Genomic DNA, 26,400 nt, shown 5'->3' with positions numbered 1-26,400 from the left:
GCTCTGACTAGGCTGTAGCTCCCACTTATTTACGTGACCAAGTGTGTGGTGGGTGGGACCGGGCTGGGCTGCAGCACCCATTGGTTTGTGTAGAGGACAGAGCTGGAGACAGAACTGACCCAGCAATCACAATCACCAGTGTAGTGTGCATGTAAGCCGTTTGGGATGACGGTCTGTGGTGGACCCTGTACTGGTGAATACACACAAGAACAGGTCTGGGATCACCCAACTGAATGCTAGACTCAGAACTCCAACCATGGAGAGAAGTGCAGGTTCCACGGTCTGACCATGGAGTGCATGTCAGAGCCGGGCCTCCTCAGGGGCTCAGAGCAGTGGGCAGCATACCCAGGTGCACAGGGAGGGTATGGCTGTCCATCGGAACCTGCAGAGGACACCTGGTACCACAAGAGAGGACGGAGGACAGAACAAATCAGTAATCTACCCTAGCCATGTGTTGGCAGTGAAAATCTGGGCAAACGGAGATTATAAGGTGGACTGTGTCAGCCAGTGGATTCACACTTGGAGTGGCGAGATTGGCAGCAATTCAGAACTGTTGGACTATCCAAACCACCTGAGCAGGAGCCTCGGAGCGTGCCCCACGCTGGGGACCTGGGCTGGGTGGGAGGCTGCGTGGGGCTTCTGCCTTTATGTCCCTCCTTACCCCAGATACAGGAAGGAAAAAGGAGAATGTGACAGTGGTCTTACCCACTTTCCTGTAGCCCTTGACCCTTTGCGCCCTAATCAACTGTGTAAAGATTATCAACAAAATAAAAGAAAAAAAGTGGCAGGATCCAAAGATGGCAGGTGAGGGGTGGTCTCATCCTGAGGCTGGCACTGATTTACACGTGCTCAGGGAAGGGCACTGCCACTGGGTCACACTGGGCTGCCCACACAGGTCTGAGCAGATGCCCTGCGGGCAGGGAGCGCCTGGCCAAGACTGTAAAACTTGGGCTCCTCTCGCAGCTGCCTGCAGTGGGCACCTCAGCCGTCGCTCGTATCTGAGCTTACACGTGGCAGGCTCTGTCTCTGGCTCAGGGCTGTGACCTCCCGGGAGGTTCCTCCAGCTGGAGGCCGCCCTGACCGCCCCCAGGCGCCCTCCTCATGCCCTGGTCTGGTGACCCAGGCCACCTTGCTTCCCTGTGTCTGCCCTGCCCGGGGTCCTCGCTCTGAACACAGGCCCGGTGGTTCCGATGGCCCTCCAGGAAGAAGTGGGGCAGTCCAGTGAGGGCATGCTGACCAAGTGTGTACTTCGCAGTGCTGGGAGCCCAGGGTGTTGTGTGCGCATGTGCTCTGGCCCTGGCTCATCCTCAGTCCCTGCTGACCCATGTGGCTCTGTTGGTCTGTCACCCCAGGGCCTGCACTCCAGCCCAGCACCTGCCTACAGCTCCCCAGGACCCAGCAGGCTCCCAGGGTGGGGGTGGGTGGCAGAGGAAAATTAGGTGTCTTGTCCCTTCCAGGGCTGTGCATGTGGCACTGTGAGGCCCGAACCCCTGGCCTTGGTGCCAGGAGTGTATGCAGAGCTCATGTCCCGGGGTGCCCCGTAATGACTGGGAGCACTGGTCCCCTCAGCTGGGTGACCAGGGGCTCCTGCCCTCTGAGGGTCTGTGTGGGAAATGCGCGTTACGGGAACATCCCGTGTGCACTGAGGCTCGCTGACCCCGCCCCAGCGTGACACGCGCCCGTCTGTCTGCTGACAGTGTGCACGGGGCCTGCTCACCCTGCTCTCACCTTGCAGGCATCAGCAACGCAGAGGCACGACAGCCAGGAAAGGCGCCCAACTTCAGCGTCAACTGGACAGTGGGTGACTCGGCCATCGAGGTCATCAATGCTACGACAGGGAAGGACGAGCTGGGCCGAGCGTCGCGCCTGTGTAAGCGCGCACTGTTCTGTCGCTGGACGCGCGTGCACGGCAAGGTACTGAGGGCTCGCGGCCACTGCCTCCACCTCCCCACAGAGCCTCTCCTCCCATGCCTCTCTGCTCCTGCCGCCACACTGGGAGCTGGACGCTCCACAGGTGTCCTCGGTCCCCGGGTGGCCCAGCCTGTCCAGGTGGCTGCAGAGCCACCTCTGGCCACACGCACATTCAGAAGGAGGACCCCCCCCACGTCCCTCCCCTCTGGGCAGCTGTGCAGCTTTGGGGTCCACTTGTGCACCTGCTGTGGTGGCCGCCATGTGGCCTGCTGGCTGGTCAGTGGAGGTTTCCTTGGCTTGGCAGCCGTGTTTGAGGCCTCTGCTCTGGGACCAGCCTTCACACTAGAGTGGGAGGTGCAGGCAGACATGCCCTGGCCCATGCTGGCCACCCCAGGCACCCCTGGGTGGTTCAGGCACTTCTCCTGGGAGTCCTCTGCCTCCAGCACCCTCCCAGCTCTGTCCCTCCCTCTGCAGGCGCCCCCCCACTTGCTGCGCGCCAAGATCACGAAGCCCAGCATGTACCACGAGTCCAAGTTGGCAGCCAAGGAATACCAGGCCGCCAAGGCACGGCTCTTCGCGGCCTTCGTCAAGGCGGGGCTGGGCGCCTGGGTGGAGAAGCCCACGGAGCAGGACCAGTTCTCGCTCACACCCTGACCAGGGTCATTTGTCGCCCAGCATCGTCCCGAGTATTGTGGTGGGACCTGGGACCTGTGCTCACCTCGGGGAGGGTGTGGGCACCATGGGGACCCTCGGCGCCTCCTGCCTCGTCCCCCGCATCCCACACCCTGGACCAAGGCAGGCACAGGCATCCAGCAGGGCTGAGGCCGGGCCTGTGGGGTGCTGGGTCCGGGGCCGCCATCCCCTGCGCCGGGCTCTTGAGTTCAGCACACCTCCCTGAGCACCACCCTGGCACCTGCTTCTAAACTTGATTTACGTTTAAAAATTGAGTTCTACTGAGTAGGGCTTCCATCAATTTAGGCAAATAGAAATTCCTTTGTGTAAAATTCTTGAATAAATAATTTATTCAGAGCTAGGAATGTGGTCTATAAAATAAGAAGCAATTCTGTCAGGCCCCTTCTATGTCCCATGGACTGTGTTCCTGCCAGGAGAGCGAGGGACAGGGCAGGACGGGGCCACTTGCGCACAGCCTGGCTCAAGATCCTGGGTCCTGTCCAGGTGTTCCTCACGTCCTCAGGGGAGCTGGTGGCACAGGGCGGAAGCAGTGAGAGGCCACTGCCCCTGTCCAAGTCAGGAAGACATGGGTGGCGGCTGCCAGGAGCCAGTGGGGTGGAGAGACAACAGCAGCCCAGCCAGACGGGGCCAGTGCGCGTGCTGTTGGCGCCCTGGGGACAGACCTGGGTGGGGGCCAGGAAGGCTGCTCAGCTCCCCCACCCTGGGCCAGCCAGGTGGCCGGGCCCCTCCCTGCAGCCTCTGCTGGGGGGTCCCCTGGTGCCTTGCTCCGACTCAGGACAGAGCAGCCAGCAGCAAGTGCCCTCCGCCCCCAGGATGCCCCCGTGGCGCAGGGTGTCCTGAGGGGAGCCTCGGGGAGTGGCCCTGCCTCAGCATACTCCCACACAGCAGAGCCAGGGCACATGTCGCTGACCCCACACTTGGGCATGGCAGGCTCAAGATTGGCAGAGCAGGGACCTTCAGCTTCCATCAGCCCAGTGGGCATGGGGGCCCCCGCCAGGATGGGCTGTCCCACTGGGGAAGCCCCATGGGCACATCCTGCAGGCCCACGTGTAGGCCATCCACAGGGCAGTGGCTGTGCACCTGCGAGGTGGTGTCCTCATTTCTAGAAATCATATTTTTTTCTAATGGGGATTGGGAGATGGACCTAGTTTTTGAAAAATATATGGACTTTGGTTAGACAGCCCTGTATACATGGGGTCTGGGCGGTTCCTGAGAACAGAGGACAGGCAGGCTCCCAAAGGGCCTGGCCCGGAGCCCCAAGGCCAAGCGGGCAGTGCCCGGGCAGCTTGAGCTGGGCAGGGTGCTGGCGCTGAGCCCACCTCACAGGAAAGCCTCCACCACCAGGAGCAGGTCTTCTGAGTTAAGCAGCCAGTTGGGGGCATGTGGACAGGCGGGCAAGCAGGCAGGCGGGCAGGTGGGCAGGCAAGCCGCTGCTGCAAGCTGAACACACAGGGATTGTTTTGGACTGCCCGGGACCCCAGTGCTCAATGGCCATCCATGGGGCAGCCACAGTGGGAGCCCTCTGCCCCCCGGGGCCGGCTTGTACCCCCAGGAGATGGTCCTCAAGGTTCGGCCCCCTCGTCCGTGGACACGTGCCGGCCAACACCGGACCGAGCCAGCGTCGCCTCCTCCCTCCAGTCCTTCCCTCTCTCTGTTCCTCATCGGGCTGGGTCCGTCTTGTTTGTGAGGGCACCTGTGGACACCCCAGAATCCATCTGTGTATGTGGGGGCACCCATGGATGCCCCCGAGTCCCTCTTATTTGTGGGGCACCTGCAGACGCCCCAGAGTCCGTCCTGTTTGTGGGGGCACCCGGACACCCCCGCCTCCGTTGCTTCCAGACGGTTCCCCCAGAGAACTCAGGGCCGCCCCAGCCACAGCCTCGGTCAGCGAGGAGCCGACGTCCCCATGGAGACAGCGTCCTCCTGGCAGCCCCGACTGTGTCCGTGCAGGGGCAGTGTGTCCGTGTGTCCTTGTCCCCTGCCATGTCCCATCTCCCTGAGCGTGAGGACGGGGTGGGTGCCGCGCCCCGTCTGTACATGCTGCCCGCTCCCGCATGACCTCACGCAGGCCGCGCATGAGACGCTGTCGCTGTAGACAAAGGGCCGAGTGCTCTCGGCACCAATAAACGTTTCACGACCATGGCACGGCTTGCGTCTTACTTTCTACTCACACCGTGCCCCACCCAGGCGCCACCCCATGACATGCCCGGTGCCCATGGCACCCATACCCCTCTGTTCTTGCTTCACCACCTCCCGTTCCAGCACCCGTGGAAGATAAAATCCAAAGAAATTTACTGTAGCACAGAGACCCTTTGAAGCCTGCCCTCCTGTCACGGAATGTGTTCCCCCAACCCTGTGGGATGAGGTGGGGTGGGGACAGCAGTGCAGCTGCCTGTCGGGAAAGGCCGTGCAGGGGAGGGGCTGGAGGGACCCAATGGCCAGAGCTGGGACACAGCGGGACGCTGAGTGACGTGTACTCAGGGTCCGCTGAAGGGCTGTGCGTGCACAGGTGTGGGGTCTCCCTGTGGGCAGAGTGCATGTTCGCTGACCCTGTCACCCCAAGTCCACCGGGCACTCGCTGAGGGGCCTGGGGCAGGGGCCTTGTGGGACATTGCCAGGAAGGATGCCAACACCTCAGACGAAGCAACCCAAACAAGAGGTAAGACACCAGATGCACACGGCACGTGGGCTGGAGGGGCACCAGGAGGAGGGGGACCACAGCGGGCTGCCCATCCTCGCCTGCCAGATGTCCTGCCTCTTTGGGCTCCTAGGAGGCTTCCAGGGCGAGGCCCCAGTCAGAACAGCCTTAAGCAAGGGCCGTTCCGAGCTGCCACCGCTGCCTGGGACTCCACTCACGGTCATGGGAAGGAATCCTGAGATGTCAACTCTCAATTTCAGAGACAGATCTTCCACGCCCTGGTTCACTCCCCGGAGCCTGCACTGGCCAGACTGGGGCCAGGCTGGGGCAGGAGCCATGAATGCAGCTCAGGGGCCCTCCTGCGGTCCATGCCCACGGGCCCCTCACGCACATGCACAGTGGGGCACGCCTCCTGCATGCTCCAGGATTAGTGCTGGAGCCCTCAGTGCCTCGTCACACATCAACGTGTTCTGTAACATTTCTCAGTGATTCTTAATGTCGCTGTGAACCACACAGATGCTTTGACCTTCCCTGAGGAAGCAGGCCCAGCCTGGGTCACCGGCTTTCCGAGGAGCAGGGAGCCACGGGACAGCAGCCAGCAGGGTGCCCCGGGGACTGCAGTGGACCAGGCTTCGAGGGAGACGCATCTGGGCAAAGGGCTGGTGACAGCCTTTCACAGAGTGCTGAGCTGGCAAAAATACAAAGATCCCGTTCCGAAGGCTGCTCTCAGGTGAGCTAGGGACGATGACCGTCGGGGGGACGGGGCTGCAGAGCACAGAACTGGCCCTCAGAGCCAGGGGTCTCTTTCTTCATCATTATTTAAACACGCATGGGGGCTGTGCATCACCCCAGGGAAGGGGGCTTGGGCATGTGTGGAGTGGGAGCTGCAAAGAGCGTGCTTCACAGGTGTGGAAGGGCTTCTGGGGGGTTCCACAGATCAGGCCACTGCACCCACAGGTAGACAAGGGGGCTGAGACTGGGTGGCTTGGAGGAGGGAACCAGAGGGCACATCTGGGTCAGACCCGGACACCCAACCATGTGGGAGATCTGGACTGGGCTAAATAGGGCCACCTGCCCCCCACTAGCACACACAAAAGTGAGGGCTGGGGCCTCTGTACCCACCAGTGAGTGTTGGGACAGGGAGTGGACCATGTGGGGCCGGGGGCCTCTGTACCCACCAGTGAGTGTTGGGACAGGGAGTGGACCATGTGGGGCTGAGCCATGACACCAACCAGCAACAAGAGAACCAGGTCTAGGCAGATTCTGTAGTAGATTTGTGGGCTGACCCCTCTAGGACCGGGTGTAAGTCAGGTCAGACTAGACCGTGGTATCCCCTGTAAGTGTGGGAATGAGCCTGGAAGGGAGACTGTGGTCACTCTTCTGCTCAGCTACAGCTTCCACTGGTGAGTGTGAGAGCCAGGGCTGGGGGTGGGCCAGGCACCCTGGGTATGCACAAGAGCCAGCTGGGGTATAGCAGGGGCATACAGGCATGTGCAGGAACTGGGACTGGGGTGACCCCGACCAGGCTACAGTGCCCCTGGTGTACCCAAGAGCCAGGTCCACGGCAGGCCGTGTTAGGTCAGTATGCAGCACCCATTAGTCTGTGTGGAAGAGCCAGGGCTGCGGGTGGGACTGAGCAGGCAGCTGCATTCACCGGGGTGTGTGCCGACCCACGCCAAAGCCAGGTCTCAGGTCACCCCAGGTGAGGTTTCTAGAAAGATTCTCTGTATCCTGGAGCAATGAAATCAAAACCACTCAAGTAACACCCTCACAACACTCTTCCCCACACCAGGGTCCCTAAGATGACAGCAAGTGGCCATCCCTTCTCCTGGGTGCTCATGAAATTTGGCAACAAGGAGCCAAATTCACCTTCCCTCCATCCCCTGGATATAAGAGGAGAAATTAGGAACATCTGTCACACCCTCCTTCCTCCGTGCCGCTGCCTCCCCACCCTAGTTAGTGGTCCACACAGGCATGCACACTTCTCAACTTTACAAACAGCATTAACACAGAGCAGGAGAGAGATGGTAACATCTCCCACCACTGGCCCACTCCCCAGATGGCTGCATGACCAGGTCCCCCATGTGGATGCAGGGGTTCAGCCCTGGGACCAGCCCTGGGACCAGCCCTGGCTGCTTCCTGGGGCACCAGCAGGGAGCTGGTGGTGAAAGCCACGGCCTGCTAGGAGACTCCAGCCTCAGGCCAAGTGATTTCGAGCCGCAAGCAGTGCAGCACGAGTGAAACCCTGACAGAGCTGACGGCCGGTGAAGGACTGGAATCTGACCCAGGTCCCCTCCACTCAGGGTCCACCGACATGTATAGTGGCAAAATCAGAACTCAGACCGAGCCCTGGCTAACACCTGTCAAGACCAGCAGGGGAACCAAATTTTGCTCTCGTTTCTGACAAGCGTGACTCAGACCACATCTACTGCCGGAGTCCAGCTCCAGCCCGAGTTCGGAACTCGTGAAGGGTGCGTGGATGAGGCGCGAAGAGAGAAAGAAAGGCGACGGACCACCAGGATTCCTTGATCGTAGTGGACAAAGCGAGAAAGCTGTCCGCTTTATTTATACAGAAGCAATACAAAGTTTTTTCTTAGGGGCCTTTTGACATAGCTTCAGGGGGGCACAATTTACAACTTCTTGAGAAATGATTGAGGAAGGATTCCACATTCCTTGCTTATCTTGGCTTGCCAGTCTTCATCTGCTCTCCTCAGGTCTGGGCTCTAACCTAGGCGCCGCTTGTGACAATCAGACCCCTACCTTGAATAAAAGGTCTGGGGCCTTGGTTTATGGGGATCGGGGTTATTGACATTAGTTGGCTATTAGGTCTGTAAGCTCACACAGTTCGTTAACCAAACAAGTAAAGCAAGGGTAATAACTGTGGAAAGAATTGCAGTTAGCAATGAGCTAAGTTACTCTATTTAAGTTTCAACTCTACAATGGATGAGTGAGTGTTTCCAAAGACAATTCTACAAATTGTTTCAGTATTAGACAAGGCATTATCCATTCCAACGTTGCAACCAAGAGTTTCTCAGTAGACAACACATCTTATGCAGTAATACACTCCTACTACAATTCTTATTCTACAACTTATGTATCACTAAAGGGGAGAAATACATCAAGAGAGAAAAAACATGAAGATCTAAGACAAAAGGTTTCAAACATTAAGTTCCTCTACAACTGCAGGTCCTATAACCTCATAAGTGATCAAACAATAATCATAAGTATTTCTTTATGATGTTAGTAAAATCACCCTATATTTCCGCTAGTTAGAAAATTATAAAAGCAGCTAAAGCAACTACATTTTCTGTGTTCTAAAGAGTTGCAAGGACAGGCTAACCTTTAAGATCGCAGTAACTATATTTTTTGCCTTAGCAGGATAGCCTTTAGGGTCACAGTAGCTATGTTCTTTGTCATAGCAGGATGGCCTTTAGGGTCACAGTAACTATAACAGGATAGCTTTTAGGGTCCCAGTAACAGGATAGCTTTTAGGGTCCCTCTTATCAAGCCATTTCCCAGAAAGCATGCTAAATATCTGGGCCAGATTTTATGGCAATGGGTAAACAACACGGACTTAATTATACTCCTGTGTGCAGTTAAAGGCCCACTCACCAGGACATCCTCAGTAACATTAACTCTTAAGCTCACATTGGTTGTAAAAGCCATCTCACAGGGGCAGACAATGCCTCAATACAAAATTCTTAGTGGGATGGTTGAGTGCCCATGCGAAAGGGGGGTGAAAACTGCGTCAAGGTGGTCAGAGATGAATCCGCTAGGCCCTGCCAAGCAGCTGGTAGCTCCCTGGGCCCTGCCAGTCAGGGAGCTGTTCTCTTCACACCTTCGTGTTATTCACACCTGCACGGACCCCATCAATCTACGAGGCTGCAACACGAGAAATGTTGGCACAGACGCCAGAAGACACCATGACCAGCTGCAGCATGTGGGCCCGAAGCGGGCACCATGGCACAGACAGGTCAGGGCTGTGGCCCGTGGCCACGTGAGCACCAGTTCCAGCCCCGCTGCTCCGCTCTGGCTGCAGCCAACGCACCTGATGGCGTAGCAGACCCAGGCTTCGGCCTTTTGGATGGAAGACCTCGATGAGTTTTCAAGTAATTGACTATTTTTAAAAATGCCAACTCTTGCCTGCAGTTTTGGTGCCAAGGATGGGAACTGTGGGCAGGACAGACACAGGGACCTGCAGGGAATGCTGGGGGCAAGCAGGAGGAAGAGAAGTCTGCTTTGGGAAGTCGGCCTCGGAGCACTGTGGGGAGCCCCAGGGAAGAGGTGGCCAGTGCATGTTGTCTGTGGTGTTGGCAGAGGACAGGCTGGGGCAGGCGGGTCCAGCGGCAGCCCCCCCACACACAGCTGGCCACTGACCATAGCCGGGACACAGTGGGCCAGCACACCACCCCTCCCATGCGGCCCAGGGTCCTTCCCATGCAGGGAGGGGCCATGTCGACCCCAGCAGCTCCAAGCCCAGAAGGTAAGGGCTCTGGGTGTGAGTGAGCAGCGGGCAGGGTGCTGGCTAGAATGTGACCCAGAGCACATGGCTGTGCCCAGAGGAGAGTCAGGTGGAGGGGCCTGGGCTGGCATGGGTGGGGGGTGGAGGGGTCCAGCTGCCACCCCCCAGCAAGGAGGCTGGGACTGGCAGTGCTGCCACAGCAGTTGTCCTCTGTCCCCTGGGCAAAGGTTCTGTTCAGGAGATGCCAGTTAGCGGAGTGGAGGGAGCAGGGAGCTGTGGTTGGGAGTCCCAGCACGTGTGGTGGCATTGTCATAGTGCCACACACTGTAGGGACGGCCATGGCTCATGGTCCCAGTGCCAGCCCCCCACCCCCCATGGGCTCTGCCAGGCTCTTGTGAACCCTGGGCAGGAAGCGCCTTATAGGAGGTGGAGTGAACCTCCCAGACACGTGGCCCCTCACTTCACTAAGGATTCGCGAACCCTGGCCCTGTCACAGGGGCCTCCAGACAGCACAGGGCCCAGGGAAGCCCTGCAGGGAGGGGGCTCCGTGAGAATCCTAGGCAGAGCTGCCCTGCTGGGTCAGGGATGGAAGGAGCTGGGCAGGTTCTGCTCTGTGTGTCCTGAAGCCCCAGGAGGAAGAAGACGGTAAGCGGTGAGGTGCGTCCTGAGGGCCTCACACACACTCCTGGCTGCCCCCAGTCGGCAGTGTACCCCTGTAGCCCGGGCACCTTGGCATGGGGGAGACCCACTCCTCATCAGGACTCCCCACCTGCCTGTCTGCGTTGTGGACAGGAGAAGCCATGGGTGCTGCCAGCATCCTCTTGCCCAGAGAAGCAGCCAAGGGTAGGTACAATGGGGACCTTCAGTGCTGCCCAATCTTGGATCCCATGGGGCTGACTGAGCCACAGCTGAGGGCTGAGCGTCCACTCCTGGGATGGCCATGTGCCATCCCTAAGATGGTCTGAGCCTGAGCCCATCCACCCTCGTGCTGGATGTGACCAGCAGGTTGTGGACACCGTGGGTGGGTGCAGAGGTAACCCTTTCCACCCAGTCTCTATATGGGAGTCTACAGTCAGCACCAAGGACAGCACTGAACAGGGCCAGAAAGGGGCACCCAGGGAGGGGGAACGGCCCCACCACCCCATACCATCCAGAGTCCCCTGGAGTTCACATCCCAGCTGCTCCACTTCCCTTCCCGTGGGGCCTTCCCCGAGGGTTCTGCTTGACTGGTTTCAATAGTTCTGAAATGCTGCCTATCTCACGGAAAAGGATGAGGAATCCTTCCAAGGTCTCCCTGCTGACAGTCCCCCCAAAGTTTCTGTTTGCCCAGGTATTCACTGCCAACTCTTGGCTGGGGTAGTTGATTGCTGGGGTCCGTGTGATGGGTGTGGAAGAGAGGAAGGTGGAAGAGTATTGTTTCATTGCAGGCAGAGCCGCAAGGAACTTCCCGCGAGATTTCTGTAATCTATTTAGGCACTGTCTGCCTCTGCGAAGTTAATGTTTACTACCAATGTGAGCTTAGAAGCTGATGTTGCTGATACCGTTTTTAGCTAAAAGGCCTTTCATTATTGCTGTCACAGCTGCCCCCATTGACAATATGCTGATCAAGGGTGTTAACTCCCCCTTTGATCCTATGCTAATCAAGGGTATAGCAGAAACCTATGCTTAGGATCCTCCTCCCCCATTGACCATGTGCTAGTCAAGGGTGCTAAGTCCACAGGTGTGGTGGGAATCTGTTCTTTCCCTTTCTTTGATCTTTAGGTCCCTCCTCCTGCGATGCATTTCCTCCCTTAGCTGATTCAAGACTAAGTTGCAGAATGAGGGTTGTAGTAGGAATGTGTTACTGATTGATATGCACGGCTTATTGAGAACTTCCTGACCACAGGGTCAGGATGGAGAACATCCTGCTTTAAGGTGAAACAAACGGCAGAATTACCCTTAGAAACACCCACTTGACCATGACGTAAAAAGTCTGAGCCAGAGTTTGACTGGTTCTGTATAAATAAAGCGGACAGCTTTCGTGCATTGTCCACGATGATCATGGAATCCTAGTGGTCCGTCTCTCTCTCTCTCTTTGCGCCTCATCCACATACCCTTTGCGAGTTCCGAACTCAGCTGGAGCTGGACTCCGGCAGCTGATGATTTGTTCTGTCCTCCATCCTCTCTTGTGGTACCAGGTGTCCTCTGCAGACTCCAGGGCACTGCCGTGTCTCCCATGTGCCCCTGGCCATGCCATCCACTGCTCCATGCGCGCCTCTGAGGAGGCCCAGCTCTGACACATGCACTCCACGGTCAGAGCATGGAGCCTGCAGTCCTCTCCACGGCTGGAGTTCTGAGTCCAGCGGTTCCGCTGGGGGATCCCCACAGAAGCCTCACCCGCAGTGACCCCCGACCTGACTTTGACGTGTGTTCATCAGTACAGACTCCAGCTCAGCCGTCACCCACAGCAGCCTACACACACACTGGTAGTAGCAATTGCTGGGTCAGTTCTATCTCCAATTTCGTCTCTTGTACTAACCAATGGATGCTGTGGTCCAGCCCAACCCTGCCCACCTCTTACTCGGCACTCACGTTCACCAACAGGATCTATGAGCTAGTGGGGGCGACCCCTAATAGCCCCCACGAGGCCTGGTCCCGGCCCTGGTTCCTACGCTTGCCCGGTCTGTCCCGCAGCCCACTTGACTGTGATGCACATGAAAGCTGGGCTCCCGCAAGCCTGCCTGCCCGGCTCAGCCCGGAAGGTTCTGGCTCTCTGTGGAGCCTAGGACAGGCCGGGCCTGAGACGGGCTGCCAGTGACGGCAGCTCCTCCGGTCCAGGGCCCACAGAGCCAGCCAGCTATGCTGCAGGAGTGACCCAGGGACAGGCGAGCCGGGGCAGGCTGCCTCCCAGACTCCCACTGGCCTCCCTGTCGTCCGTGCTCAGGGGGTCACCGACCTTGCCTCAGGCATGGCAGAGACCCCCCCACGCTGGAAGCTGCCTCACAAGCCCAAAGCCGTGGCACTAGCCGCTGCCAGGGCCGCCCAGAAAGCAGGCTCCGGTGAGCCATGGCCACCCCAAGCCCCTAATTCCCCCCGAGGGGATGAGGACATTCCCCCGACCCTCAGGGTTAGGGAAAGACGACCAGTGGAAAGTGACTCCAAGACACTCCCATCCAGGTCAGGACGCATGCTCATTGCATGAGCCAGGATCCCACATGGGAGCCGGTTCTAACCCCAGCTGTTCCCACTTCCCATCCAGCTCCCTGCCTTTGGCCTGGGAAAGCAGTCGAGGACGGCCCAAAGCCTTGGGACCCTGCACCCGTGTGGGAGACCCGGAGGAGGCTCCTGGCTCCTGGCTCTGGATGGGCTCAGCTCTGGCTGTTGCGGTCACTTGGGGAGTGAGCCAGCAGACGGAAGATCTTTCTCCTTCGCTCTGTAAATCTCTTTCCAAAAAAAAAGAAAAAACCATGAATTTTAAAAAGATGTTTATTGTTATTGGAAAGGCAGATACACAGAGAGGGAGAAAGATCACTGGCGGCCACTCGGTGCCCACGGCCCAGCCTGCCCACTGCCAACCCCACTGGGGGCTGCTGGCCGCTCAGCCCTCACTCTGCCGGGGCTGTGGCCATGACCAGGGCCGTGGCCAAGGGCGGGGCCGTGCCACGACCAGGGACGTACCATGACCTGGGGCCGTGGCCAAGGACAAGGCGCCGGACCCCGAGACGCCCTCCCCGCCCCACTGGACTACAGCTTGTGGACGCCACACGGCCAGCACGGACACGCAGGCGACCCCACGTGCGGCCCCGCAGCCACCACCACCTCCCCTTCCAGAACCTCATACTCACCTCCCACAACAAACACCGTCCCTCACCCCTTTTCCTCCGCAGGGCCGGGCACAGCCCTCAGGCCACGGAGCCTGCCCACACCTCACCCGGCGTCCCCACTCTGGCCCTGCCCACACCTGATGCCGGCGTCACCACACAGTGGGCCCACACCTCACCCGGCGTCCCCACTCTGGCCCTGCCCACACCTCACCCGGCGTCCACTCTGGCCCTGCCCACACCTCACCCAGCGTCCCCACTCAGGCCCTGCCCACACATGATGCCGGCGTCACCACACAGCGCGCTGCCCACGCCAGCAGTGCCCGCACTTCACCTGCGTCCCTCGCAGTGTCCACGCCTGTGTAGGGCCCGTGTCCCTCCTGCTTTCTCAGTGCGCGTCCTGGGGCCCCGTGAGAGGCTTCGGGGTCACATCCGGCCCGCGGGCCTCGTGGCAACGTGACCCAGAGGCCACGGTCCACCTGCCCCAGGAACTAGGCCACCCTGGCAGCTGCCTCGCCTCCCCTGCTGGCCACGCAGAGGAAAAGCACGCGTTCTGGCTTTGTAGAAAATTTACTGTTAGGATATACAAATAGAGGCAGAATAAATACATCGTTATTTACCAGCACAGCTTTGAGCGACGTGTCCCTTGTCACCAAGTGACAGCGGGCGGGTCACCCTGGCGGGTGGGCAGAGCCCCGAAGCACCCACACGGCCACAGGTCACTGCCACACGGCGGGGTCAGAAGGGCACCCTGACCCCAAGCACCTGCCCAGTGCGGGCACCGCCAGGAGCTGCTTAGAGGCGAGGCTCCCACGGGGACGGCGAGACACGGAAAACCACGCGTGAACCTGTAGACCCACAGCGTCTGCTCCCGAGTCTCCCGGGCGCTGGGTGGCAAAGGCTCACCCGGCTCCAGGGCAGGCAGGCTCACCCAGGCCCGGCACTGGACACTCTCCCGTCCACTCTGCCGTGCCCCGTGAGGCCTCGGCACACAAGGCCCACGCCCACCCACTTGGGGGGACATGGCGGCTGCTGGCAATGCGCCTGTGACACCCCAACACCCCTGGCTGAGCCTCGCGGGCGAGGGGCCAGCAGGGCCTGTCCCGCGCTGACCAGGGCCGGTGGCTCAGTACGTGATCGGCCAGTGGGTGGGCTGCTCGCACACCTTCTCCTCGTCGCCGCAGAACCTGTTGTAGGTCGTCCTGGGGTCCAAGCCCAGGATCTCTCTCTCTTCGTGAATCCGGAAAGAAAACGTGGAGACCGAGGTGCCGATAAAAAACCTGAGGCACACAGAGGTGCGGGTTACCCGGGGCAGCGGGCACTCTCCCGCACTGGCCCAGCGTCCTCAGGTCCCCGGGGCCTCCCCATTGTGCCCTGCAGGACCCTGACCACCAGGGCTACTGCCATCCCACTGCCAGTGCTGCGTGCTGGTCTCGCTCCTGAGGACACCCAGGGCCCAGTCCAAGAGCCGGGGCCAGAGCAGGTGCGGGCTGGAGCAGGGCTGTGGGGTGAGGCCGCAGGGGCCCCAGTGCCAGGCTGGGCTGGGGACTGCGTGCCCCAATTCTGGCTTCTCCCAGAAGCCGGCTCTGGGGACACACCTGGGAGGACTGCCCGGGACAGCAGCAAGTGGCTGGGCAAGGCACTACCTCTCCACAGAGGACGCTGGCCTGAGACCCAAGCGTGAAGCCAACTCCTGGCATGGGACTCTGACGGAGGCCAAGGCCAGGGAGTGGTCCCTGCACACATCCTACCGACTCCGGCGTGCGAGCAGACCCACTGGTCAGTGATGGGCACCCCGCCCACTCTGAGCACCAGTGCCCAGGGCCCGTGGCGTGCAGTACCTGGCGTGCGAGCAGACCCACTGGTTAGTGATGGGCACCCCGCCCACTCTGAGCACCAGTGCCCAGGGCCCGTGGCGGGCAGTACCTGGCGTGCGAGCAGACCCACTGGTCAGTGATGGGCACCCCGCCCACTCCGAGCACCAGTGCCCAGGGCCCGTGGCGGGCAGTACCTGGCGTGCGAGCAGACCCACTGGTCGATGATGGCCACCCCACCATCCTTGTAGAGCTCCAGCTCCTCCCAGGTGGGCTCGAACCGCACCACCTCGGGCACCAGCCTCTTCAATTCCTCGTACTCTGCAAGGCAAGAGAGCCCGCTAGACGGGGTGGTTCAGGCACCCCTGCCCACCCCACAGGCGCTGGCTGGCAGCCGGCCACACTGCTCTGCCCCGACAACGGCCTGGGGCTGGAGGAGAGCCGCAGGCAGGGCGAGCTCCGCACCAGCTCTGATGGCGTCCGTGGCCACGAACACCCTGTCCAGCCGGTGCGTCTTCATGAGGCTGCGGATCTTCCTTGCGGCCCCTTCCAAGCTGGGCACGTCCTCCCTGTGCCCCCAGATGAAGTCCTTCCTCCTGAGGTGGACGCCCAGGTATGGGCCCCCGAGGGACGAGCCCAGCGTGACCTGCAAGAGGAGCCTGCGGGGTCAGTGGCCAGGCTGGGGCCAAGGGCGCCCGGTCCTGCGGGAGCCATGCGGCCAGGGTGAAGGACGCCACAGGAGCCCTGGCGTGGGGGCGTCCCAGGCACAGGGCGCACGACCCTGCAGGTGTGGGATCCGAGAACCACAGTGAGTGAAACACCGGCTGCGTGGGAGGCACACTGCTCACTCCTTCCTCCGGGCAGGAGCCGAGCACGCAGCTGCACTACAGCCTGGGCAGTGCCTTTCCCCAACAGCCCCAGGTGGCCAGTGGGGACAGGCAGGGACACATCTGTCCTCCGTGAAGCTCATGAGGATGAGCATGGAGGGACGGGGCCACACGGCACGCGTCAGAGGAAAGCAGGCTGGGGGTGCCGACCAGAGGCCCGTCCAGCTCCGGCCCTGCCGGCTTCAGGCCGCCTACCTTCATCTTGGTCCAGTCCTCCTGGAAGGGCGTCCTGTCCGCGTCATCAGTGGAGTTGAGGTGTCTGCTCCTGAACTCGTCAGCCACCGCCCGCAGGTGCTTGGCAAACACCATGCTACGCCGGGTCTGCGGGGACAGCACAGCTGATGGCTGACCTGGTCACCTCGACCCAGGCTGAGAAAGGTGGCTGGGTGAAGCTGCCTGGGAAGGTCGCAGAGCCCAGGCTGGGTCCCTGCGGGCCGCTGGACAATGTGCCCCCGGCCAGCACCACGCGGGTCACACCTGACCACGCTAGTTGGGCACTTCCCTGCGTTCTCACTGCGGACCCACAACGCAAGCCCCACCTCTGCACGGGTGTGGGGGGCCGCTGGTCCTGTGACCGCCTCCATTCCTGGCACCAGGGGCTTCTGGTCACTCAGGCTTCCCCCAGGGCAGAAGGAACAAGTACACCATCTCAGAGCCCAGGGCCACCAGCGAGAGCCCAGGGCCACCAGCGAGCGCCCAGGGCCACGAGCGAGAGCCCAGGGCCACCAGCGAGAGCCCAGGGCCACCAGCGAGAGCCCAGGGCCACCAGCGAGAGCCCAGGGCCACCATCTCAGAGCCCAGGGCCACCATCTCAGAGCCCAGGGCCACCAGCGAGCGCCCCAGCGCCACCAGTGAGAGCCCCAGGGCCACGAGCGAGAGCCCAGGGCCACCAGCGAGAGCCCAGGGCCACCAGCGAGAGCCCAGGGCCACCAGCGAGAGCCCAGGGCCACCATCTCAGAGCCCAGGGCCACCATCTCAGAGCCCAGGGCCACCAGCGAGCGCCCCAGCGCCACCAGTGAGAGCCCCAGGGCCACCAGCGAGAGCCCAGGGCCACCATCTCAGAGCCCAGGGCCACCATCTCAGAGCCCAGGGCCACCAGCGAGCGCCCCAGCGCCACCAGTGAGAGCCCCAGGGCAAGCTCCCACACAGTGGGGAGGTAGATGAGGCGGGGCTGACCAGCCCATGCCCATGCTGATACCCCAGCCAGGAGCTGTGTGCTGTGAGGGCATCAGCCAGCCTCTGAGACCCAGGTGGCCCACGGTCCATCTCGGGCCCCACGGCACTCACGTCCCAGTACTCCTTCCCTCCGTAGTGGTCATGCAGCAGGTTTTCAGCTCTGTCCAACATCACCGACCTGGGACAGGAAGCAGAAAGCAAGCCGCGGTCGATGCTTAAAGCCAAACAGAAACAGCTGTCTCTCTAGGAGCAAAAGTGGGGGGGGCCTTGGCCTGGGGAGACGCCCAGAACCCAGCAGGTGCCCAGGGCAAGTTATGGAGGCTCCGAGAGTCACACAATCTGCCCTACCCCAGGGAGAAACAGCAAAGAGCAGGACATGGAACAGGATTAGCAAATGGAGCCTGCTACACTCACAGACACACCGACGCCGTGGAGGCCCAGCCACAGTCACAGACACACGGACGCCGTGGAGGCCCAGCCACGGTCACAGACACACCGACGCCGTGGAGGCCCAGCCACGGTCACAGACACACGGACGCCGTGGAGGCCCAGCCACCATGGTCACAGACACACGGACGCCGTGGAGGCCCAGCCATGGTCACAGACACACGGACGCCGTGGAGGCCCAGCCACCATGGTCACAGACACGCCGACGCCGTGGAGGCCCAGCCACGGTCACAGACACACGGACGCTGTGGAAGACACAGCCACAATGGTCACAGACACACGGACGCTGTAGAGGCCCAGCCACCATGGTCACAGACACACGGACACCGTGGAGGCCCAGCCACCATGGTCACAGACACACAGACGCCGTGGAGGCCCAGCCACCATGGTCACAGACACACGGACGCCGTGGAGGCCCAGCCACGGTCAGACACACGGACACCGTGGAGGCCCAGCCACCATGGTCACAGACACACAGACGCCGTGGAGGCCCAGCCATGGTCAGACACACGGATGCCGTGGAGGCCCAGCCACCATAGTCACAGACACACGGACACTGTGGAGGCCCAGCCACGGTCACAGACACACGAACACCGTGGAGGCCCAGCCACGGTCAGACACACGGACGCCGTGGAGGCCCAGCCACGGTCACAGACACACGGATACTGTGGAAGACAGAGCCACAGTCACAGACACACGGACGCCGTGGAGGCCCAGCCACCATGGTCACAGACACACGGACACTGTGGAGGCCCAGCCACCATGGTCCCAGACACACGGACACTGTGGAGGCCCAGCCATGGTCACAGACACACGGACACCGTGGAGGCCCAGCCACGGTCACAGACACACCGACGCTGTGGAAGACAGAGCCACGGTCACAGACACACGGACACTGTGGAGGCCCAGCCACCATGGTCACAGACACATGGACGCCGTGGAGGCCTAGCAGCAAGGTGAGACCTCACGCCTAGACAAGGACGGGGGTTCCCTGAAGCCTGAGAGTCTCCCTGGGTGGGCAGGGTCAATGCTGGGATGGGGTCACTGCCGTTCCCATGGGCCCACGGGAGGAAGGGAATCCGGGTGACTGCACAGTCACAGCAGTGGCAGCAAGGCCATGTTGGGATAGGCTGGGTCCTGGGGTGTCTCGACCTGGAGGACACCCTCATGTCTGTCACTGGGACATGGGGGACTCAGAGGAAGGGACCAAAAGGGCTGATGACCTCAGAATCCAACAGTTGAGAATCAAGATGGCGGAATAGCGTAAGGACACGTTTAAACAGACGGAAAAACATTTAATCAGGATGAAGCAGAGAGGACACATTCCAGGAAATAGGAAAAGACAGAACAACAGCAGAGGGGTACCTGGAGACTGACAGACACAGGAAAGCAGCGGGCACAACGGGGTGGTGTTGCAGTGACTGATACCCCAGCAGCATTCAGCTAACTGCGAACTCAACTCCACCAGCAGCCGGAACTCCACCAGCAACCAGGCGGGAAGGGACTTTCACTGGGAGCTTGGGAGGTGAACCCAGACAAAGACCTGTCCGTCCTGCTGGTCTGTTTGACTTGACCAGGAGCAGAGACAGAGCAGCAGATCCCAGAAGGGCAGTGCGAGAACAGGGTGGACTTCACAGCCTGGTCAGCCCCCTAGAGCTGAACTGGGCGCCATTTTGCATAAGGAGGCAAAGGCAAGGGAAAGGACTGAGCATATACTGAGCTGGGAGTGAACTCCTTTCTGACTCAGTGAACTGCAGCAATGTGGCATTCTACAGGTTCCACCCAAGACAGGTCTGGGTAGCCCTCAGAGACAATGGCCAGCAGATCAAGAACTGTAGTGGTGGTACGGCAGGTGCCATTTTGTACACTGTGGCAATAGCTATGGGACTGCAGGGGACAACAGTGAACTGTGCATGTGCTGAGCTTGCAAGAACTCACTGAGTTCCGTGACTGCACTGGTCCCACAGGAAAATAATACTGACTGTGGCATCGTATGGATCAAAATAGGTCCGTGTGGCACCCAGACCTAATGTCCAACAGGTTCCAGCAAGATTAGCGCCGCCAACAACCTAGCTAAATAGGACACCTGGTGTCTCCCTAATCCTGGGACCTGCTTCAATTGGAAGTGGGAGAAAGGTTGCAGAGACAACGGTGCAGCCTCAGCACGGTATCACAGGAGGTGAAGAGTGGTGAGCCAGGAGCTGGGGCTGTGGAGACCACACTGGAAATCTAACATAAGAACCCAAACCTGGGGGCCCGGCAGCGTGGCCTAGCGGCTAAAGTCCTCGCCTTGAAAGCCCCGGGATCCCATATGGGCGCCAGTTCTAATCCCCGCAGCTCCACTTCCCATCCAGCTCTCTGCTTGTGGCCTGGGAAAGCAGTCGAGGACGGCCCAATGCATTGGGACCCTGCACCCGCGTGGGAGACCCGGAAGAGGTTCCAGGTTCCCGGCTTCGGATCGGCACGCACCAGCCCGTTGCGGCTCACTTGGGGAGTGAATCATCGGATGGAAGATCTTCCTCTCTGTCTCTCCTCCTCTCTGTATATCTGACTTTCCAATAATAATAAATCTTTTAAAAAAGAACCCAAACCTGGAACTCGCTGGAGGTTGTGGCACAAGTGGCTGCAAGGAAAAGTTGTGTACCAACTGCAATAAGTAAAATTGCATTGTAGACCTGTGGGTGACAAAGCTTAGAAACCTGCCCCAAGGAGAAGACTTTGCCAACCAGAAGTACAATGATCAAGAGCAAAAGAGACAAAGGCACAATGAATATTACTGAAAACTCCCCTGCAAAGGAGCAAAACCCTATGCCAATCACAGAGTTAACTGAGGAAGACATCGAGAAAATGGGGGACACAGAATTCAGAAAACTCATTTTAAAGATTCTGATCAACAGTGAGAAGCTCATGCAAGAGTTCAAAGAATTTAAGGAAGCAATAAAGCAAATCAAGGCTGATATATCAGAAATTAAGAACACAGTAGAGCAAATTAAAAGTACAGTGGAGAGTCTCCAAAATAGAATGAAGCAAGCAGAAGAAAGAATCTCAGAATTGGAAGGTATTTCCTGTCATCAGGGGGAAGCAAACAAAAAGCTGGAAGCAGAGCTGGATCAGGCCAAAAACAGTATTCAAGAATTGAAAGACACTATTAAGAGGCCAAATACAAGAGTTATGGGAGTCCCAGAAGGTGCAGAAAGAGAAGCTTAGTTTGCAAATGTATTTAATGAAATAATAAAGGAAAATTTCCCTATTCTGGAGAAAGAATTGGGAAACAACATCCAGGAGGGGCACAGAACTCCCAACAGGCTTGACCAAAAGCGATCTTCACCACGACATATGATTATCAAGCTCTCTTCAATTGAACATAAGGAAAAGATCCTTAAATGTGCACGTGAAAAAAATCAACTGACATATAAAGGAATGCCAATTAAGCTCACAGGAGATCTCTCACAGGAAACTCTACAGGCAAGAAGAGAATGGAGTGACATATTCCAGATTCTAAAAGAAAAAAATTGTCGGCCTAGGATAACATATCCAGCAAAGCTTTCTTTTGTCTTTGAAAAGGAAATAAAATTCTTCCACAGTAAAGAAAAGTTACAAGAATTTGCCTCTTCCAAACCTGCCCTACAAATGATACTTCAAGATGTTCTCTTGACAGAGAAGAGGAATAGCACCTACCAAAACCAAAGGCAAATGGGAAGAACATTCCAGTAAAATGACAACAGAAGACTAAACCAATGAACAACCCATTCCTAAAATGACAGGACCAAAGTACCGTCCATACATACTAAACTCTGAATGTAAATGGTTTAAGCTCAATCAAACGTCATAGATTAGTAGACTGGATTAAAAACAAAACCCATCTGTTTATTGTCTAGAAGAGACACACTTCAACAAAGATCAGCGGAAACTCTATCGCATGGGTTTTGTTGTTTTCTGTTGGTTTCATCTCTTCAAAACACTGTCTCCTGATTAAATCATTCAGTGACTCGTAGATCATACAGTGGCATCATTTTCTTCAAGAAGGTTCTTGATTTTCATTTCTTCAGCTACACATTAGTCATTTAGTAGCATGTTATTTAACTTCCTGGTTTTGTTAATTTCTTTTTTCTCCCGGATGTTGATTTTGTTTTGTGGCTCTTCATTTAAGGGGATGTATAGTAGCTGTGTAATGGAGACTGTCATATCTAGTAACATGTCATTTAACTTATGGCATTGTAAATTTCTATTTTTCTTTCTACTGTTGATTTTGTATCATGACTTTTCATGTAAGGGGATGTACAGTAGCTGTGAAATGGAGACTAGCATCCAGATGTGAGGACACAATGTAATATGCATTTCTGCTTCCAGACAAAGATGGACTTACAATGAAACTGTTTACTATATCTTGACAATAGGATGCTGGACTCTCTGCCACTGTCCATGCCCGCAATGATGGACATATGACTGTGTATGAAGAACTGTATTTTAGTAACGATATAGAGGAACTAGGTGGGGGGAATTGGGGAGGGGATAAGGGACATGCCAGGAGCCTATGGAACTGTATTTTAGGAACGATATAGAGGAACTAGGTGGGGGGAATTGGGGAGGGGATAAGGGACATGCCAGGAGCCTGTGGAACTGTATTTTAGTAACGATATAGAGGAACTAGGTGGGGGGAGTTGGGGAGGGGATAAGGGACATGCCAGGAGCCTGTGGAACTGTATGTTAGTAACGATCTAGAGGAACTAGGTGGGGGAGTTGGGGAGGGGATAAGGGACATGCCAGGAGCCTGTGGAACTGTGTCATAAAATGATAATAATAAAAATAAAATGTAAAAAAAAAATTTTTTAATTAAAAAAAAAAAGACTCCAACAATCCCAGCAGGTCCCAGGAACCCCACCCTCCAACGTGCCAGGAGTACGCCCTCCAACGTGTCCTCCTGCTGGACTCCCCACCCCACCCCCAGCAGGGAGACTGGCAGGCCCCAACACAGCATGTACAGGGCTGGGAGAGGGCCGGGGTGGACCTGCTGTGCGCTGCAGCCAGACACAGGCCCAGACAGGCAGGAATCCCGCCTGAACATGGCCACCCCGGCCCCAGGGTCAGAGAGCCCTCCCGCTCCCCCTCTCACTGCTCAGAGAGGCCCTGGGCTGGGCTTTTCCCTAGCAGGCAGCCTCCTCCCACTGTAGACACGTGGGAGCCGAGCCTGAGGTCCGAGGGAGGGCACCTGGCCTGGGCACTCACCGGGCAGAAGTGTTCCGCAGCAGCACCGGCGCCATGATCGAGGCGGAGCCCTGGACTGACAGGCACGAGACGTTCAAGCCCCTGGTTTCCTCATAACCCCAGAACCAGCCTCTGCAAAATAAAGCCCACAGCAGCCCCCTTGGTCCATCTGCACTGGCGACAGAGGACGCACACGTGTCCCGGCCCTACGCTCAGCTCAGGGAGAGCTGCACCACGGAGCACGCAGCCACAGCCACACATCTGGGGCCGGCAGAGCAGCAGCAGGCTGGACAGCCTCCTGGGCTACCGTCATCCCAGCACATCCCATCTAGTTCCTGTCAAGAACTGCCTGGTGAGGCGTCTGGGTCACCCCTGTGGGAGGCTCGGGTGGAGCTCCACACCTCTGTGGGTCAGCCTCAGGAGGCCCAGAGCACCACGTTGGGACCCGAGATCTAGGGTACCACGTGGGGTCCCATGGCCCAGGAGGCCCAGGGCACCATGTGAGGACCCATGACCCAGCACCACGTGGGGTCCCATGACCCACGACACCACATGGGGGGTCCCGTGGCACAGGAGGCCCTGGGCACCACGTGGGGACTCATGACCATGTGTCTCTGAACATTTGGATGACAGCGGACCTTGGGGCTCTACACACAACACTGCTGAGAGTGGCCATTCCAGGAGTGCTCCCCCGGCCAGTCTGGCTTCAGATGGCCATTTCCACCGGGGCCGCCTGGCTGCGCTCCTCACGGGGAGTGGCCTGGGCGGCCACCGCAGGACAGCTCCTGGGGAAGGCCACGGGAGCCACGTCCCCCGGCACACGCACACCTGTAGTACTCGTGCTTGTCCTGCGAGTACAGCAGCGGGTCGAGGCAAGGCCGCGGGTCCACCTTCTCCTCCCACGCGCCCTCCTTCCAGCCCTCGGCGTAGCCCTGCAGCACGTACACCTGGTCAATGAAGGGCCCGCCAGACTCTGAAAGACACAGGAGACACGCGATGGCGCGGGGGCCACAGGCGCAGGGGGTGGCCTCGTGCCCAGAGCGGAGCAGTGGGCAGAGCTGGGGGACCCCTCCAGGCCCCGCCGCAGTCCTCCTGGCCTGGCCCCGCTGCGGGCAGGGTCTGTCTGCTGTCCCTCCCTCCTGACCGCTCCCGCAATACCCCGCCCTTCCCCAACACTGCCATGGCCTGGGAGCTCAGGTTCTGCCCCTACTGGAGCAGCAGCCAAGAGCAGGGTCTGCCGTCCCGACCCCCTTCTCTGCCCACACGCAGGTGGTCAGAGGTGGCCTGGGCAGGGCCCACAGGACAGATGCATGGCATGACTAACTGGGGAGACTCCTGGCACGGCCACCTGCTCTCAGCATCCAGGGCAGCCAGCCACACTGCAGGGCGTGCTCAGAGCTACCCAGCGGCTGCTGACTCAGGAGGGGGTGAGGGCACACCCCCCAGCCAGCTCAAAGAATAAGCTCCCGTGCTCCCAGGCAAGAGGCCTGGTCAGGCCTGGTCAGTCCCTGGCACACCAAGGAGGGCCAGACCCAGGCAGGAAACCGGAAGCCTGGTCTGGAGCCACAGCGATGTCTCAGGGTCCCCCACTAGCTCCGTGGCGGGAGGGCTGACCCTGGGCTCCAGGCGCAGCTCGCCCACCTGCGATGAACTGCTCGTACTCGATGACTGGGATGTTCCTGTTGAGGCTGGGCACGTCGAAGAACTCGGCCCAGGGGATGCGGACCTGGCGGATGTCCGGGCTCTGCCAGTGGTAGAGGCGGCCCCACGGTGGCAGGACCAGCACCCAATCCTCGCTCTTGAGCAGTGTCTTGAGCAGCGAGGCCACGCGGATGTACACGTCACGGCGCAGGTTGAAGCCCTCCGGAGGGTTGACATCATACAGCAGGTACCTGGGGGGAGGGGGGCGTGTGCTCAGCGGGCAGCCCCAGGCAGGACGCTCCGGGCACTCACATCCTCTCCCGGGGCACAGGCACTCCAGGGGCGCAGGCTCTCCGGGGCGCAGGCTCTCCCGGGGCGCAGGCTCTCCCGGGGCGCAGGCTCTCCAGGGGCGCAGGCTCTCCCGGGGCGCAGGCACTCCAGGGGCGCAGGCTCTCCCGGGGCGCAGGCTCTCCCGGGGCGCAGGCTCTCCAGGGGCGCAGGCTCTCCAGGGGCGCAGGCTCTCCCGGGGCGCAGGCTCTCCAGGGGCGCAGGCTCTCCCGGGGCACAGGCACTCCAGGGGCGCAGGCTCTCCCGGGGCGCAGGCTCTCCCGGGGCACAGGCTCTCCGGGGCGCAGGCTCTCCCCGGGCCCAGCGGGTGCTCAGGTCCTCGGGGTCTGCAGGGGTGCCTCCCTGGCCCAGTACAGCGGCACACAGCCCTCCCGCACCCACGGACCCGCACAGCCCCATGGCTCCAACCGCTTTCCCTGGGGTCCCTCCCCGTGCCCACCCCCGGCGGACGCCGCGCGCTCACCGCCTGCGTGCCGCTGCCCCCGACAGGAGATCGGCCGCCGACTGGCCGGGCCAGAACTCCTCGCCCGAAGCCGCGCCGCGCGGCGTCCACGCCGCCCCGAGTAGCAGCCACAACACACCCAGCGCCGCCATGGCCCCGGCGGCCACGCACTTCCCGTCGCCGCGGCCCGCCCCGGAAGCGCGCGTCGGCTGTCTCCAGGGCAACGCGCCCGAGGCGGTGACCTGGGCCCGGGTCCTGCAGAGGGTGCGGAGGGCGCACGTGCTCCCCGGACGTGCTGGACGGGGCTGAGGCGAGGACCCCACACCCGCGCGGCCCTGGACACCGCGCGTGAGGACAGGGTGCCCACGGCTCGCAGCACGGGAGGGGGACCATGGCCGTGGTCAGCCTCCGCGGGAGCCGGCCCGGCCTGCTGAGGGCCCAGGGCCGTGGGGTCCAGAACTCCGTGGCCACCCCCTCCCGGCCAGGAGCCCACGGCTGGACATGCACATGGGGTCCCTCTCTACGGGGAAAATCCACCCGTGGCGGTCACAGACGGTCCACATGGCCACGCAGTGGACAGGTGCTCCCCTAAGAAGATCCGAGGACCTTCTGCTCAGCACCCCGGTTTTAAAGACAGCCTCCCCGGGTGGAGGGGCAGTGCGGTGTCATCCCTGTTGGACACTGGTTCGTGTCCTGGCCGCTCCACTTCCCATCCAGCCTGTGGCCTGGGAAAGCAGTGGAGGTCGGCCCAAAGCCTTGGGACCCTGCACCCACGTGGGGGACCCGGAAGAGCTACTGGCTCCTGGCTGCGGGTGGCTCAGCTCTGAGTGAGACCATCCAGGCCTGCTGAGGTCTTGGCCACACCTTCAGGTGGGCGGCACCAGCATCGCCCACCGTTCTAACTGATTAAGAGACCACCAATGGGGAACATCTTAC

General features: G+C 59.8%; 2 protein-coding genes across 2 annotated transcripts in view; one reads left to right on the top strand and one right to left on the bottom strand.

Moving 5' to 3' along the window:
• Window positions 1-3,076, top strand: part of ADARB1 (adenosine deaminase RNA specific B1) — a 31,672-nt gene extending 28,596 nt beyond the window's left edge. The window contains exons 9-10 of the mRNA XM_058661560.1: window positions 1,736-1,914; window positions 2,386-3,076. Of these exons, the coding sequence (XP_058517543.1) occupies window positions 1,736-1,914; window positions 2,386-2,565 (359 nt within the window). The 3' untranslated portion in view covers window positions 2,566-3,076. The remainder of the gene's footprint in view (window positions 1-1,735; window positions 1,915-2,385) is intronic.
• An 11,500-nt stretch (window positions 3,077-14,576) lies between these two features.
• POFUT2 (protein O-fucosyltransferase 2) lies at window positions 14,577-25,647 on the bottom strand. The gene is made up of 9 exons (XM_058661213.1): window positions 25,486-25,647; window positions 24,675-24,925; window positions 23,862-24,006; window positions 23,055-23,165; window positions 17,493-17,559; window positions 16,401-16,526; window positions 15,784-15,964; window positions 15,516-15,639; window positions 14,577-14,784 (listed from the first exon to the last, which is right to left on the bottom strand). Exons 1-9 carry the CDS (start codon window positions 25,614-25,616, stop codon window positions 14,631-14,633), a joined length of 1,290 nt encoding a protein of 429 aa, XP_058517196.1. The 5' UTR covers window positions 25,617-25,647; the 3' UTR covers window positions 14,577-14,630.
• Between the last annotated feature and the right edge of the window lie 753 nt (window positions 25,648-26,400).

The sequence above is a fragment of the Ochotona princeps genome, chromosome 3 (genome assembly GCF_030435755.1).
Source record: "Ochotona princeps isolate mOchPri1 chromosome 3, mOchPri1.hap1, whole genome shotgun sequence".
NCBI classification, from domain to species: Eukaryota; Metazoa; Chordata; class Mammalia; order Lagomorpha; family Ochotonidae; genus Ochotona; species Ochotona princeps.
Note: the sequence above shows the minus strand (reverse complement) of the source record. Positions and strands in the feature narration are given on the sequence as shown.

Coding starts and splice junctions, on each gene's coding strand:
- POFUT2 (XM_058661213.1), bottom strand. CDS start 25,616: ATGGCGGCGCTGGGTGTGTTGTGGCTGCTACTCGGGGCGGCGTGGACG. Junction 17,560..23,054: donor CTGCGGAACACTTCTGCCCG/GTGAGTGCCCAG, acceptor TTCCTGTCCCAG/GTCGGTGATGTTGGACAGAG. Junction 15,965..16,400: donor AGGACTGGACCAAGATGAAG/GTAGGCGGCCTG, acceptor CTCCTCTTGCAG/GTCACGCTGGGCTCGTCCCT.